Source organism: Drechmeria coniospora, chromosome 03 (genome assembly GCF_001625195.1).
Source record: "Drechmeria coniospora strain ARSEF 6962 chromosome 03, whole genome shotgun sequence".
Taxonomy (NCBI): domain Eukaryota; kingdom Fungi; phylum Ascomycota; class Sordariomycetes; order Hypocreales; family Ophiocordycipitaceae; genus Drechmeria; species Drechmeria coniospora.
Genome location: NC_054391.1, coordinates 5,835,213 through 5,848,391, shown reverse-complemented (window position 1 = coordinate 5,848,391; position 13,179 = coordinate 5,835,213). Strand labels below are relative to the sequence as shown.

The window sequence follows — 13,179 nt, the reverse complement described above, 5'->3', positions numbered from 1 at the left end:
GCGCCTCGACGATGCAACGATGACGGAAGACTGGACAATGGGCTCAATCTGGCGCCGACGCCGATGCCGACGACATCCCCCTCGACACGGGAATTCAGTGCTGCCCACAGGCAAATCGTCGTGCTTGCGTTGTTCTCAACGCTTCCCCGAAACGCAAGAAAACGGCCTCGTCCGCCATCCCATACTCGCACAGAGCGGTTTTAGGTTTCCGCACACGCCGAGTTTCAGCTGCCAGAAGGCTGAGGGAACGCTGTAAGCAAGTACTCTGTACAGTAGGTACTGTACTTTGAAGTGTCGGCGGGGTAACAGTGCGCATCACACGGTGTGTCATCTCAACATCTCGGCCCTGCAGCTGCCGATGGAATCTTCAATGCTCTAGTTGCGTTCATATGTGGCAATCTACATGTACGCGACATGCTTGTACTAGGAGGCAATAGTACGCACTTGGAGGTGGAAGAAGCAGGCACTGAGAGACGATGCACATGTGTATGTGCAAGTGCAAACGTAGTGAAGCGTTGCACGTAATTGCTTAAAGTAATACGGAGTGGTGCCAATGTAGGTACGCAGGTGTCTCGTCCCTGCACCTATCCTGGGCTGGTGGCACTCGTCATCGCTGAGTCGAGACTGGTGCATGCGGTAAGCTTGCGCGGTGCAGCGATGGCCAGCAATCAGGGGCATCAGCCAGCACGACCACGGCATGGTGGCCCGGCGGGACAATCGAATCGAGCAAGTGGCTACAAACGCGCCTCGAAAGCGCCGGAGATCTCGTGCTACTGTATGCAAGTCCCTACATGCACTTTGTCCTACACGTTCATACATGTACTGGCACGGACGGCTCCGTACTGTAAAGAGTAATTACGGAGTAAGTATTGCCAACGTTTATGTCGTCGGCACAAAAGTGCAACAAGTAAGGATTGCCGTACTCCGAGTACTGTAAGTAGGTGCTGTAAGTACTAGGTAGGTACTGTAAGTAGGTACTCTAAGTACTAGGTAGGCGCTGTAAGTACTGTAACTAGGTACAGTACCTAGTAATAATGTACGGATAATGTACCTTCTAGATCCCTACAAACACACTTCAGAACCCCAATGCTCGAAAGCCCAGAGCGCTGATTAGCCACCATGTCGGCGCCGCGTGCGGTTTGCCCTCGAGGCAGAGAGATTGGACCAGCAAACCACCTACTTACTTCGTCGTACTCTACGAGGACAAGTATCTGCTTGTACCTACTAAACAAAGTATTGCTTACTCTCAAGTACAGAGTACTGTTAGTACTGTGCAAGTATTTGGGGAGGATGGAGTACTGCACGGAGTATACAGGTACAGTACTGTAGGTGCCAACTGTAAGTACTAGGTACGTAGCTAGTAGTAATGCCGGATACATGTCTTTCAACTTGCAGCACTAGTATCCGTACAGTCCTTGCAGTGCTTGGGTAGTATTATTGTTATGGATACTAGTGCTCCGTACTCCGTACTCCATACTTGCAGTAATACTGTACTTACAGTACATGTACTTCCAGCTTGTACAGCAAGCCGCCACAGCACAGACGTATCCTGCCGTGTGCGTTTGGCGGGTCCGTTGGCTCAGTAAGCTTACCGTCACGTTTTCGCCGTGCAGGTGATACCTTGGGCGGAAAAATTAGTCAGTCTTGTTTGTCACCAGACTCACCACCCATGCTACGATTTTTGATTCACAGACGACATCACGCTCGTGCCTCCGTCGGACATCGCCCGCAGATACGCACACCGTTTGCGGAGCTCCGTCCCACCGGCTTTCACCTCACCATCCTTCGCTTGCATCCATCCCAACCTGTCCCGCCCTAGCTCGCGATGAAGATTATCGAGTCTCAGGCGGCCGTCCTGTCCAACTACGAGGTCTACCAGCACCTTGTCGACCAGCGCGAGCGGTACAAGCTCAAGAAGCGTCGCGGTCCGCCCAACCTCGAGACGGTAGTTCGAGAAGTACACATGGAACCCCCCCCCCCCCCCCCCGGACCCGCCGGCCCGGAATGGACGCGGCTGACTGACCGCCGTTCCTTCTCGCCCGATAGCTGCTCCAGTATCTGCGGACGCAGCCCAGTCCCCTTAGCCAGGAGCCGAGCACGTACACGGCCGGTTGCATCGGCCAGCTCCTGGAGCGGCTCCATCCTTACGAGCTCTCCAAGGGCGAGGTGGTGACGATTCTCAACCTGCGACCGGCCTCCGTTGCCGCCCTCAACACCGTCGTCGAGGACATGTCGGAGCGATTCAACGACGAGCAGCAGGAGGACATGGTCAACATCATCGCCCAAGTTCTGGGCCAGTTTGACGTCGACGAGGCCGAGCAGGCCGAGCAGGCCGACGACGTAGGCATGGACGACGCGCCGGTCGCATGATCGCCCGTCGGCACGTCCACGGAAGCATGCCTCAGAGCACGGTGCAGCCTCCCTCCGTCTGCCCCCCCGCCGCCGTCGTCGTTTTCGTCGCCGTGATGCAAATGTCCTCAAAGGCCAGCTTCACGAGCTCGCCCGTCACAGCAGAGCATTCGACGTAGCGATCGGCGCGCATCGTCTGCGCCATCTGGTACGCCTCTTGCGGATCGACGACGGCGTCCGGCTGCAGCTTGCACCTCAGATCCCGCTTCAGGCCGAGGACGACGATCGGCAGGCCGTCGATGCGCGGAAAGGCCGCCTTCACCTCGTTCAACCACTGCACGCACCTCGTGTCAGTTTGCGCCGCAAGCCGGGAGCGCCCGGACGGGAAGGAAACCGACGAATGTTCTCATGCTGACGAGACTCGGCCGCCGGCCAATGTCGTAGCAGACGACGATGACGTCGGGATCCAGCAGGCGCCAGTGCTGCGCACACGATGTGTCGTAAAACTCGAGGTGGAACGGCTTGCCGGACAGGCTCACGTTGAAAATGTACGGCTGGTCTATGTCGCGGAGGAGCGGGATGGGATTTGTTTCGTCACCAGCGCTCAGCCGCCTGTGCCGAGAGTACACGTCAGTTGTGACTTGTCCGCAGCACGGAATGAATGACGGGAGCCAAGGAGACGAACGATAGAAATGTTGTCTTGCCGCACTTGTCATCGCCCACGAGCAGTAACTTGACCAGCTCGGCGTCCAGCTCGGCGTCCAGCTCGGCGTCCAGCTTGCCGTCTAGCTTGCCGTCCAGCTTGCCGTCTGTATCAGTGTCCACACTGGCATACATTGCCGGCCACCTGCGTCTGAGAAGGGAGGTGCAGGAGCTGAGTGAGGAGGAAAGGAAGGCGGCGGATATAGGCTTCTGACGGCAACGGAGACGAATGTCGTCGTGATGGGCTGGGTCACTGTGGCGCAACGACGCCACGCGAGTCTCGAGGCGCTCTGGGGAAATGGCACGCCATGGCTGAAGTGTGCTTGTACATGTATTAATACTTGGTACAGTACCAACTAGATGTGGGCCTCAAACGAATAATTGTTGTACATGTATCCGGAGGTACTTGATGCACTCCGTAAGCACTGTACTCAGTACGCTCGCTGTACGGAGTACTGGCACCACTAATTCATACGGGATTACAGGGTTTGGAGGTACCTAAGTAAGTATCAAGCCCCTGCAAGTACATGTACAACTACTGTACTTACAGTGCAGACTGCAGAGTAAACTAATTACCTAGTGGCCGGATCATACACCTAGGTGTAGGTAAGTACTGTAGTACGTAAAGCATGTACAAGTACAGTACGGAGTACTAAAAAAATATATACTTGCACGATATGTGCTCGTACAGAGCATCAGAAAATCCATCATCGGCACGCCCACCTCCATCCTGCATGCGCCCTCTCCACCGCAGCCCTGGGCGCAGCTTTTCTGTGGCAACCGTTCCAACGGCCGGTAGAGCTAGAGCATCGCTGCTCTGTCGACCCATTTCCACTTCCAAAGTCGTCAAAAGGCTGCCGTCGTGCAACGTCAGCATGGATTCTTCCAACCTCAGCGGCAAATGCAACGGCCAGGGCCAAGGAGCCAACTACGAAAGCTGGACAAAGACTGGCCTCATACAGCGTCTAAGGGAGCTCGAGTCCGAGCTCAGATCATCTTCGGAGCCGGCCAAGGTCGAGGTCAAGGCCCCCGAGCCACGGACGAGCGAGGAGCCGACGGCAAAAACTGCGGCGAAATCGGCCAGCGGCAAGGCGGCCAAGGCCAAGGCCAAGGGGAAGCGCAAGATGGACCCTTCAAGATACGCCTCCCGTCACATCGCCCTTAAGCTGGCCTACCTCGGCAAAAATTACGGCGGCTTCGAGTTTCAGGCCATGGGGAACCTCTCGACCATCGAGGAGGAGCTCTGGAACGCCCTGACCAAGGCCTGTCTCATCTTCCCCGACGACGAAAAGGTGGTCCAGTTCGACTGCTGCGAATACTCCAAGTGTGGCCGGACGGATCGCGGCGTGAGCGCCTTCGGCCAGGTCATCGGCCTGCGCGTGCGGAGCAACCGGCCGCTGCCGACGAAGCGACCGAGGCGGGACGAGGCCGAGGTGTCATCCGTGTCACCCGATCCTGCTGCGGAACGGCTACCGAACGGGGACGAGGCCGAGTCCGAAGACGGCGAGCGCCGACCGTTTGATGACGTCAAGGACGAGCTCTGCTACCCTCGCATCCTCAACCGCCTACTGCCCAACGACATCCGCGTGCTCGCGTGGTGTCCCTCGCCGCCTGCCGACTTCTCCGCGCGCTTCTCATGCCGCGAACGGCAGTACCGCTACTTCTTCACGCAGCCAGCCTTTTCGCCCGTTCCGTGCCCTCTGGAGCCGCCGTCCGCGAGCGGCCTCAAGTCGGGATGGCTGGATATCGAAGCCATGAGGGATGCCGCCAAACGGTTCGAAGGCGAGCACGACTTCCGCAACGTCTGCAAGGTCGACCCGGCAAAGCAAATCATCAACTTCAAGCGGCACATCTTCGAGTCGGACATTGTCGAGGTCGAAGACGTCAGCACGGCGCTGCCGTACCTGCAGCAGGCGAGCTTTGGCGCGCCCGCCGTCGGCGACGAGCCCCACCCCAAGGTCTACTACTTTCACGTCAGGGGGTCGGCCTTTCTGTGGCATCAGATCCGCCACATGGTCGCCCTCCTCTTTCTCGTCGGCCAGCGGCTCGAGTCGCCCGAGATCGTGTCGCGGCTGCTCGACGTGGCCGAGAACCCGCGCAAGCCGAGCTACGTCATGGCCAACGAGGTGCCCCTCGTCCTCTGGGACTGCCTCTTCCCCGACGACGCGCTGCCGTGGGTCTACGTCGGCGAGGAGCACTGGCCCAACCGGTTCGGCCAGTTCGGCCTCATGGACGACCTGTGGGAGGTCTGGCGCGGCCGGAAGATGGACGAGCTGCTCGCCGGCCAGCTGCTGCGCCTCGTCTCCCGGCAAGGGTCGCTACCCGGCAGCGGCGGAGGGCAGCACCGCCCCAAGGCCAACGCCGCCACCCGCGTCTACGAGGGGGCAAACGGCGGACGGCTGGCGGGCAGATACGTGCCCGTGATGAACAAGGAGCTGCAGCAGTCGCCCGAGGACCAAAACGACAAGTACGCCAAGCGCAAGGGATACGCCGACGCCGACGACATGCGGGCGCAACGGGCCCTCGACAGGCTCAAGGGCGAGCAAGGCGAGCTGGTAGGGTAGCGTAGAATATTGACTCCCGGCTTGCGTTCGAGCCACGCGTCTACCCTACGCGTGGGCCGCCTGTCCCTTTTCTTCCCCGCGCCCCTCGTACAGGCACTCTCTCGCGCCCCTCCACACCGTCTCGACAATCTTCCTCCGCGGCAGGAGGCTGGGGAAGACGACGACGACGTTCTCCTCGCCCTCGACGACGACGACGAGGTAGTAGCGCACCTCGAAGCCGCGAAAGGCCTCGTTGACAAAGATGTCCTGTATCTTCTCGGTCGGGATGAAGCGGGTCGCAGCGCGCGCAAAGTACGTCGAGGGCGACTCCGTCGTCTGGACGCCGAGCCCGCGCAGGACGAGGAGGGATTCGTACTTGTGCACGCGTAGGCCGACGAGGTAGAAGACGGCGGCGCCGGCGGAGAGCAGCACGGGGAGCGGCACGCGCGCCGCGGCGGCGGCGAAGAGCAGGCCCGTCGGCGACCGCTCCCAGGCGTCGAGCGCGCACCAAAGAGCGGCCGAGAGCGAGAGCGCCGGCGGCGGCGGCGTGCTGGGACGCGAACGAGGCCCCGCGAGCGTGCTGCCGACCCAACGTGCGTGCAGCAGGAGGACCGTCGCGGCGGCGAGGACGATTCGCAGCACCAGCAGGATCAGTCGTCCGAGCCGGAGGGAGAGCGTGGACGGCGGCAGCGTCGTGACCGTGAACTCGGCCGCCGTGGGTGAGGGGCGGCGAATGCGCAACCTCGGGGCGGTGGTGATCATTGTCCTGTCGTCCTCGTCTTTGTCGTCTATCGTCTGATACTTGGTGATGGTGCAAGCGTCAGCCGAGGAAACCCATCCCACAGCCTGGCCGTCTGCCTGCCTCTCGGCTTGCTTGCTTGCTGCGTCGCCCGAGGGCCAAAATATACCGATGGAAGCGACGATTGGGCGCAAAGCAGACGGGACCGGTTCGCCTCTCAAACCGGTATCCCGTATGACAACAAACAGCGGGCGGGAAAAGGCACCTCAACAGCCCCGGTTGCTCGTCATCGTTCCGCTCTGCTATTGCGTGCTCTCCTCTCTTGCAGCAGGGCCCTGCGGCGGATGAGCGATGGAGCTGCGGAGTTGCTGAGTCAGCTACGACCGAATATTGCCCCCTCTGTATAAGGCAAAAAAAGTCGATTTTTTCCGACTGTAATGGTCCAACGGCGAAGTCCCTCACATTTGGCTCGTATTCCGTTTACGGAAATCTTTCCAATCCCGACCCCGTAAGATCCCCTCCGCTGGCGCCCAGCCCGAACGCCGCGGTGGCCGCCCGCTCGCGTAGGTAACTCGCGAATCTGTCGGTGTGCGCCCTAAGCAGTTGGAGAAGACCCTTGAGGGAGGATTCACTCTGCAGAGACCTCTCCTCCCGTCGCGTGGCGGGTTGGATTACGACCGCGGAGGGCTCGGGTTGGAAGGGCGAGTCGGAGGAGTACGACGCCATTTATTTTTTTTTCTCAATTGGATAGATACCTTGCATAACATATCAATGGGAAATGTCAAAGGAGCGTTCTGTTTCACATCCATTGATACTCATATCGAACCTCCGTTTGTGTCCAGCTGCAAGGTTCGAACCCCCCCCCCCCCCCCCCCACTCCGTCAACCCACATGAAGCCATCACGACGAGCGTCACCTGTACTTACAGCGAGCACGTGCGTGACACATGGCAGCATAATTACCTACCGCTTTTCATCCATTATTCCATTCTGCAAAGGAAATCGTTCTGCAACCATCTCGCAAATATCTCCCAAAGAAGAAAAAATAGAAAAAGTAGAAGAAAAGGGTGCCGTGAGGCAGCACTGTAAATGCCCTCTCGCCCCATTGTCGTCCGTAGACATGTACGTGATGATCGTAACATCGTCTACGCATCCGTATCCCTAAACAATCATGCAGGTGCGCAGATCCATACGCCAAAATACCAGGGATCGACCCAAATCGCTCTCCCCGCAAGGGTGGCAGCAACGGACCAAAGGAGCGCTTTGAAACGAAGGGTCCTTGCAAATTCTCGACAACTCTTTCCAACCTCGTCGCACGTGAGCACGACGGGGCATCACAGACAATTCATATCTTTCATACGATCTCGGTTGTGCATGGTTGGGATGCACGTCGAATCAAATCATCTCGCTACGATGCAGACCAGTAGACATGCGCTTGCCCTTCGTCGCTTCAACTGGAGACCTGGTCACGTCCGCATCGTGCATAGCTGGCGGCGGGACCCCGGCAACGGAAGATTTAACCTGGCTTGTCGTCCTCAGGATATTATCAACCGGAATGTCCGTGGCCGGGGATCGTATGCCTCCTCGCCCCGCATCCTTGGGGCCACGGCTGACGGACCTGAGACGATCGGTTGCCTTGTGCCACCGTCCAGGAATGGCATCGTCACCGACGCTGCGGCCTCGGATGTGTCCCCTTGATGATGATGTTGGTGGTGGTGGTGGTGGTGAAAGTGCGGGTACAACGCCGTCATTTGTAGAAGCCGCATCAGGTGTGTTGTCGTCGTCGTCCATGATGATCTCAATCATGTTAGGAGCAATCGCCGGCCGCCGGGAGTGCGGTTGAGGAGCGGGAGGTGGAGGCGGCGGAAGAGCCAGATGCTGGAGTTCTTTCAACACTGGTGGCGGTGGTGGAGGGGGAGGAGGCGGAGAGGCCGGCAGCGCGGGTTCCTCGTGAGATCGACGCCGTTCGCCCCCCTCAACTTCATGCTCGCCGGACATTCGTTCGTGGCGGGCCTGATCCGGTTCGTTGAAAATCGGAGCAGACATGCTTCGAGGAATCGCCGGTCTCGCCGGCGGTTGATAGACAGTCGGCGGAAGCAGGGTCAACGGTGCAGCGCCCTCCTCCTTGTCAGCAGATGCGCTGGAAGACTGCCCCTGCAGAAATCCGCGAGGCAGCTCCGGGACTAAGGGCACATTGCTCCCCAACTTGCCCCTGTTTTCGGCCTCGATAATCAGCCTCATGACCTTGGGCGTGGCGGGCAAGCCAATCTGCAGGCCGCTCCTCATATACGTGCTCCTCGGTGGTTCCGTCGCGCACCTGGGAGGGACATGTTCGTGCCTATCCTTTGGCTCTGCTGCTTCGATCCCTATCCTCATCGATGGAGGTATGTCGTTCGGGTGCGGGATCTGCGGTGCCTGGGGCCTCTTGGCAAGAGATTTGCGACGCTCTTCGAGCTCGCGAGCCGCTTGCTCTTTTTTGCGCTGCCGCTCATCCTTCATTTGCCGCAAATCACCTGCATGCTCCGTCGATGCGGCCCTTCTGTGGAAAGTCAGAGCTGGTAGCATCTCCAAAGCATCAGTAGCATCTGCCTGCTGGCGCTCCAAATCGTCTCGCTTGGGGACGATTGGTGAGTTTGCGGCTCGGCTGCCACTGCGGCTGTGCTTTTCCCGGAAGCTCTCTTGCGCCCGTACGGCCCGCTTATAGTCCTCTTCATCTTCGGAGCCTTGGTAGTGCGACGGATTTTCCGGCAGCGGCGGCGGGGACGACGGTCGTTGTCGAGAATTATCGCGTCCGCCGAGCCTCCCCCGATTCTCCCTCGCTGCAGAATGGGTACGGCCGTCGGGACTCCTGCGGTTGCTCCCGCGGCTTGAGGTCCGGCCATCCGGCCTGGGGTTTTTGACACTCGCATTTCTCGCAGAGGGCGAGTCGACAGCGCCTACATGCCTCGTAACGCTCAAGTTCAGGAGGTCTTCTGGAGACATGGGGATCGGCGATGTCGGCGATCGCTTTGCTTTGGTCCAAGCCCGAGCCGAAGTCCGTCCACGCTCCTCCGATGCCTCTCTGGAGTTGGTCCACCCTTCTCGGCTGCCAGCATGACGGCCACGAGACGCGTCGCGGACCCGTTCCTTGCTGTTATGTCTGCTCCGGCCCCTCTTGGAGTAATGGTGGGCCGTCTCGAGGCTGTGAATGTAGTCATCGCGTTGCCTTGGATGTGATCGCAGGTTACGGCCGGCGCTGGAATTTGACGTGATGGAGCTGGCAACGGAGCCGGGGCCTCGTCGTCTCGTCGGCCAATGGAATCGGGACGAGGCGATCGATTGCTCCGGAGACGTCACATCTGTGGCCGTGGCCTGTTCGGTATGCACCAGGAGGTTGACTCCTGGGGGGATTCGGTCGCGCGAGCCGTTGCGTGTGGTGGGCCTGTCCACTTGCAACTCGGCCACCTTGCCATGCTTTGGAGACGGTGCTCGGTCATCCGCTCGATCCACCACAGCACGTGTAGATTGATCGCGAATCGTCATCGTCGGATCGGCCGTCGCCGAGCGCGGCAGTTCTACTCCTGCCGTCATGTGTCCCCGCCCGGAAGGGTTACGAGCATGACCGGGACGAGCCTCCGTCGTCTCGGGCGCACGACTCCCCGCCACCTGCATCCCCGCACGGTTGATTTCGGATGGAAGCTCCCCAATCGAGGGCAATGGGCTTCGGCTCAGGTTCGGTCCACCCGCACGAGCTGAGGTGGGCGTGTTGAACCGACTGCCGTTCGAGGGTCGGAGGAATGCCGTCGCGGCGTTGTACGAACCTCCCGGGGAAATGGCCGACTCCGCGATGGGGGTCACGGCAGCGGCGATGGGTGTTTTGCCCCCATCGCGCTGGGAGTAAAACTTTGACTGCTGGCTCTGCTCACCAAATGAGGTGATGAGCCTCAAAGCAGACGACTTCGCAATCGCTCGCTGCGGCCCTCTCTGGACGCCCAGGGGTGACAGCGGTGGGCCGAAGACTTCCGGTCCGCTCTGGGTCGTGGTTTGGAAGTTGAGCTGCGCGGCCGAAGGCGAGCTCCATGGCTCGCTGGACTCTTCATCGGTGCAAGCGAAGCATCGGATGGCCAACTGCTGCTGACCATGCTGCACCGCCCACTCTCCCCATCGTCGGATGATGGCGGCTTGTCGCTGCCAGACGCTGGGGAAGGCCAGGCAGGCTAGGATCAAGGCCTCCATGTGGCATCTGTGCGAGATGTACACCTCGATGGCATCGTTGTGGTCGCCCATGCCTAGCATGATGGTCACGGCGGCATGAACATCGCCGCTCTCCAGAAGTCGCCGAACGTAGGCGTGCTCGAGCTTGTGACGAGACTCCCGCCCCCCAATGCCGCTCAAGGCCAGGAGCATCCAGTCGGACGATGTCATGTTCTCGGAACTGCCAGCCATGATGTCAGGTTCCATGTCCCCCAGCCACTTGGAGAGCAGGATGCGACTGGGGGAGCCGGCCGGGTGCCTGGTCAGCTCGTCCTGGATCAGGTCCTCAATTTCTTCGTGCCAACCAAAGATGGTGCGGAGCATCTGGCGGCGGAGATCATCGTTGGTAAGGCGAGAGTTGTCCGGCCTCATCGGATGCTTGTACGGGATGTCGCTCAGACGTGTTCGGGTGAACTTGAATAGGTCGTGCACCTTGCCGTCATCCGGGCTGCGAGGTACCTCGTTCCTTAGTCTGGAAGGCCTCTGCCGGGAGCGGGAGGAGGCCATTGACGGAGCCGTGGTGATGGAAAGAGAGTATCCCATCAAGTGGCCGTCTGCATCCTTCCTCCCGACGACCGACGACATCAACGGTGACCCCGCCGAGATGTACGTATGATCGGACAATCCTCGCGATCGCAACGACCCGCTCGGGCGGCCGGGCGTGCGGGCGCCATTCGAGGATCTTGAAATGGAGGACGGATCACTTCGACTCGAGATCGGGCTCGTGGACCGGTGTGCCCGCTCGCTTCCGGCGTCGGGCGCCCTTCTTTGGGAAAATCGGGCAAAGGGTGACATCTGGTCTTCGTCGCTCTCGGAAACGCCCATGTCAACGGGCACGGAGCTGGAGCTGTGGTCAGACTCGGACGATTGCACGACGGCACATGATTGCGCCGGCTTGCCCCCCGGTTCCTCGACGGAAACGGGCGGCGAAGGTGGAAGGAGATTGGCGGGGTGTTGGACGTTGGCGACCATGATGGAGGGCGAGTTGAGATCAAACTGCTGGACGGTGCCGGATTTGCCAACGGTGAACAGGCTGGCCCCGGGGCCGTAGACAGCGAGGCCCTTGACGTACTCCAGTGTGGGTATGGAATCAGAGGTGACATGCTTCGTCCGAACATCCCATGACAGCGTCTCCCTGGGTGGCGGGCGTCAGCGAAAGGGGGCGCGTCGCGCGAGGGTGCAGGATTTCAACATACGAGTCCGAGAATTGAATGATGCGGCCGTTCTTCGACCAGCCCATCCAGTTGGGTCCCGTGGCGACGCTCTCTCCCCTTCGCAGTATTCTGACCACTTTGGCCGGGTCGTTGGCGCTGTGAGACTTGGCCACGCTCCAGACCCGGAGGTCACCCTCGAGCGTCTGCACAGCCAGCATGTCCGATATCTGTCTCGGCGACGAAGCGTGCCAGCCTAGCGTCACGACGGGGGACGGGCCCCTGGACGTGGTGAGATTATGCAGGATGGTGAAGCGTGGCTGCAGCGTGGCGATCAGGAGCGAGCCGTTTTGGTACCTGAGACGGTCAGCTCGCAGCCCGGGACGCGTGACGACGGCACCCGACATTACCCAATCGCAAACGTTCTGCAGTCCGAGGATGGAGCGATGGCGGTGACGGCAATCTGATCGATTGTTCGAGAGGAGATGTGCTCCGACGTGGTGGGCTCGAAGAGGATGATGCTTCCCTGCGAGTTTCCTGCCAGCATGTCAGGCATGAGCAACGAGCCCGAAAAGGGTGGCGGATGGGGATTCGCAACGTACCAAAGGCCACATTTCCGTTGCGCATCCACGCCGTCGCCGTCAAATGATCATACGACGCGAACCGGGCCATCTCGTCACCCGTCATCAAATCCCACACGATGGCCGTCTGGCCGGCATCGTAGCTCACCACGAGGCGGCCGGCCCCCATCTCGCTGTGATTGTCGACGGCAAGCAGCTGAATCTCCTCGGCATGTCTCGAGAACCTCCTGTCAATGGTGAGGGTGTCGTGGTGGCAGCATACAACGGAGGATCCTTGGGCGTACAGGAACATCGAGGCCGTGGCGGCACACGGGTTGAGGAGCTTGATATCCTTCACCAACGGCATCGTCGTGGCATCCTGCACTTCGGCGCCTCTTGCCGTCGAGGGCCTTTCGGTGCTCATGGCTGTGCGAGCTGTGGAGGAAGCGGACATCAAGGACTTGCTGCGAGGCCGACGGTCCGGGCGATGGTTGGCATGAACTTGGTGTCTTGTATGGAGACGACGGCTCCTGTGGACCCCGCAGGATATGGTGGTGCTGCAGAGTGCTCGAGGGGTGGGAGCACCGGTGGAACGGCACCTGAACGGTACGACGCAGTCGTCCGTGTAGCCGAAGCGGACTACCAGAGAGGTGGTTATCGCACGACAAGGTTCGGCGGGGCGCACTTCATCAATCCCAGACCATCACAAGGAACCCATCGACGGGTCGCGAGCGGTCGAGATGCTCTCGGTGTCGAGTCGGATGCCGGACGAATGCTCGCACCGTCGTCGTATCGGCGTGGGATCAAGGATGGTGACGAGGTTTGGGGGCACGACGGTGTTGCGGGATGAGATGTGTCGGGTGGCGGTAGAGGGCAACGTATGTATGTCTCGGTTGCAGCGCGC

General features: G+C 60.0%; 5 protein-coding genes across 5 annotated transcripts; 2 read left to right on the top strand and 3 right to left on the bottom strand.

Moving 5' to 3' along the window:
• Window positions 1-1,825: 1,825 nt before the first annotated feature.
• DCS_07324 (uncharacterized protein) lies at window positions 1,826-2,370 on the top strand (the record flags this gene model as incomplete). The annotated part of the gene is made up of 2 exons (XM_040804609.1): window positions 1,826-1,945; window positions 2,047-2,370. 2 exons carry the CDS (start codon window positions 1,826-1,828, stop codon window positions 2,368-2,370), a joined length of 444 nt encoding a protein of 147 aa, XP_040654713.1.
• Window positions 2,371-2,401: 31 nt separating this feature from the next.
• Window positions 2,402-3,186, bottom strand: DCS_07323 (Small GTPase superfamily; the record flags this gene model as incomplete). The annotated part of the gene is made up of 3 exons (XM_040804608.1): window positions 2,402-2,683; window positions 2,748-2,961; window positions 3,035-3,186. The coding sequence occupies 3 exons, from the start codon at window positions 3,184-3,186 to the stop codon at window positions 2,402-2,404; spliced, it is 648 nt and encodes a 215-aa protein (XP_040654712.1).
• Window positions 3,187-3,926: 740 nt separating this feature from the next.
• Window positions 3,927-5,615, top strand: DCS_07322 (putative pseudouridine synthase 3; the record flags this gene model as incomplete). Its single annotated transcript, XM_040804607.1, has 1 exon — window positions 3,927-5,615. The coding sequence occupies one exon, from the start codon at window positions 3,927-3,929 to the stop codon at window positions 5,613-5,615; it is 1,689 nt and encodes a 562-aa protein (XP_040654711.1).
• Window positions 5,616-5,660: 45 nt separating this feature from the next.
• DCS_07321 (GPI-GlcNAc transferase complex) lies at window positions 5,661-6,356 on the bottom strand (the record flags this gene model as incomplete). Its single annotated transcript, XM_040804606.1, has 1 exon — window positions 5,661-6,356. One exon carries the CDS (start codon window positions 6,354-6,356, stop codon window positions 5,661-5,663), a length of 696 nt encoding a protein of 231 aa, XP_040654710.1.
• Window positions 6,357-7,726: 1,370 nt separating this feature from the next.
• Window positions 7,727-12,699, bottom strand: DCS_07320 (uncharacterized protein; the record flags this gene model as incomplete). Its single annotated transcript, XM_040804605.1, has 4 exons — window positions 7,727-11,699; window positions 11,761-12,072; window positions 12,126-12,252; window positions 12,318-12,699. 4 exons carry the CDS (start codon window positions 12,697-12,699, stop codon window positions 7,727-7,729), a joined length of 4,794 nt encoding a protein of 1,597 aa, XP_040654709.1.
• Between the last annotated feature and the right edge of the window lie 480 nt (window positions 12,700-13,179).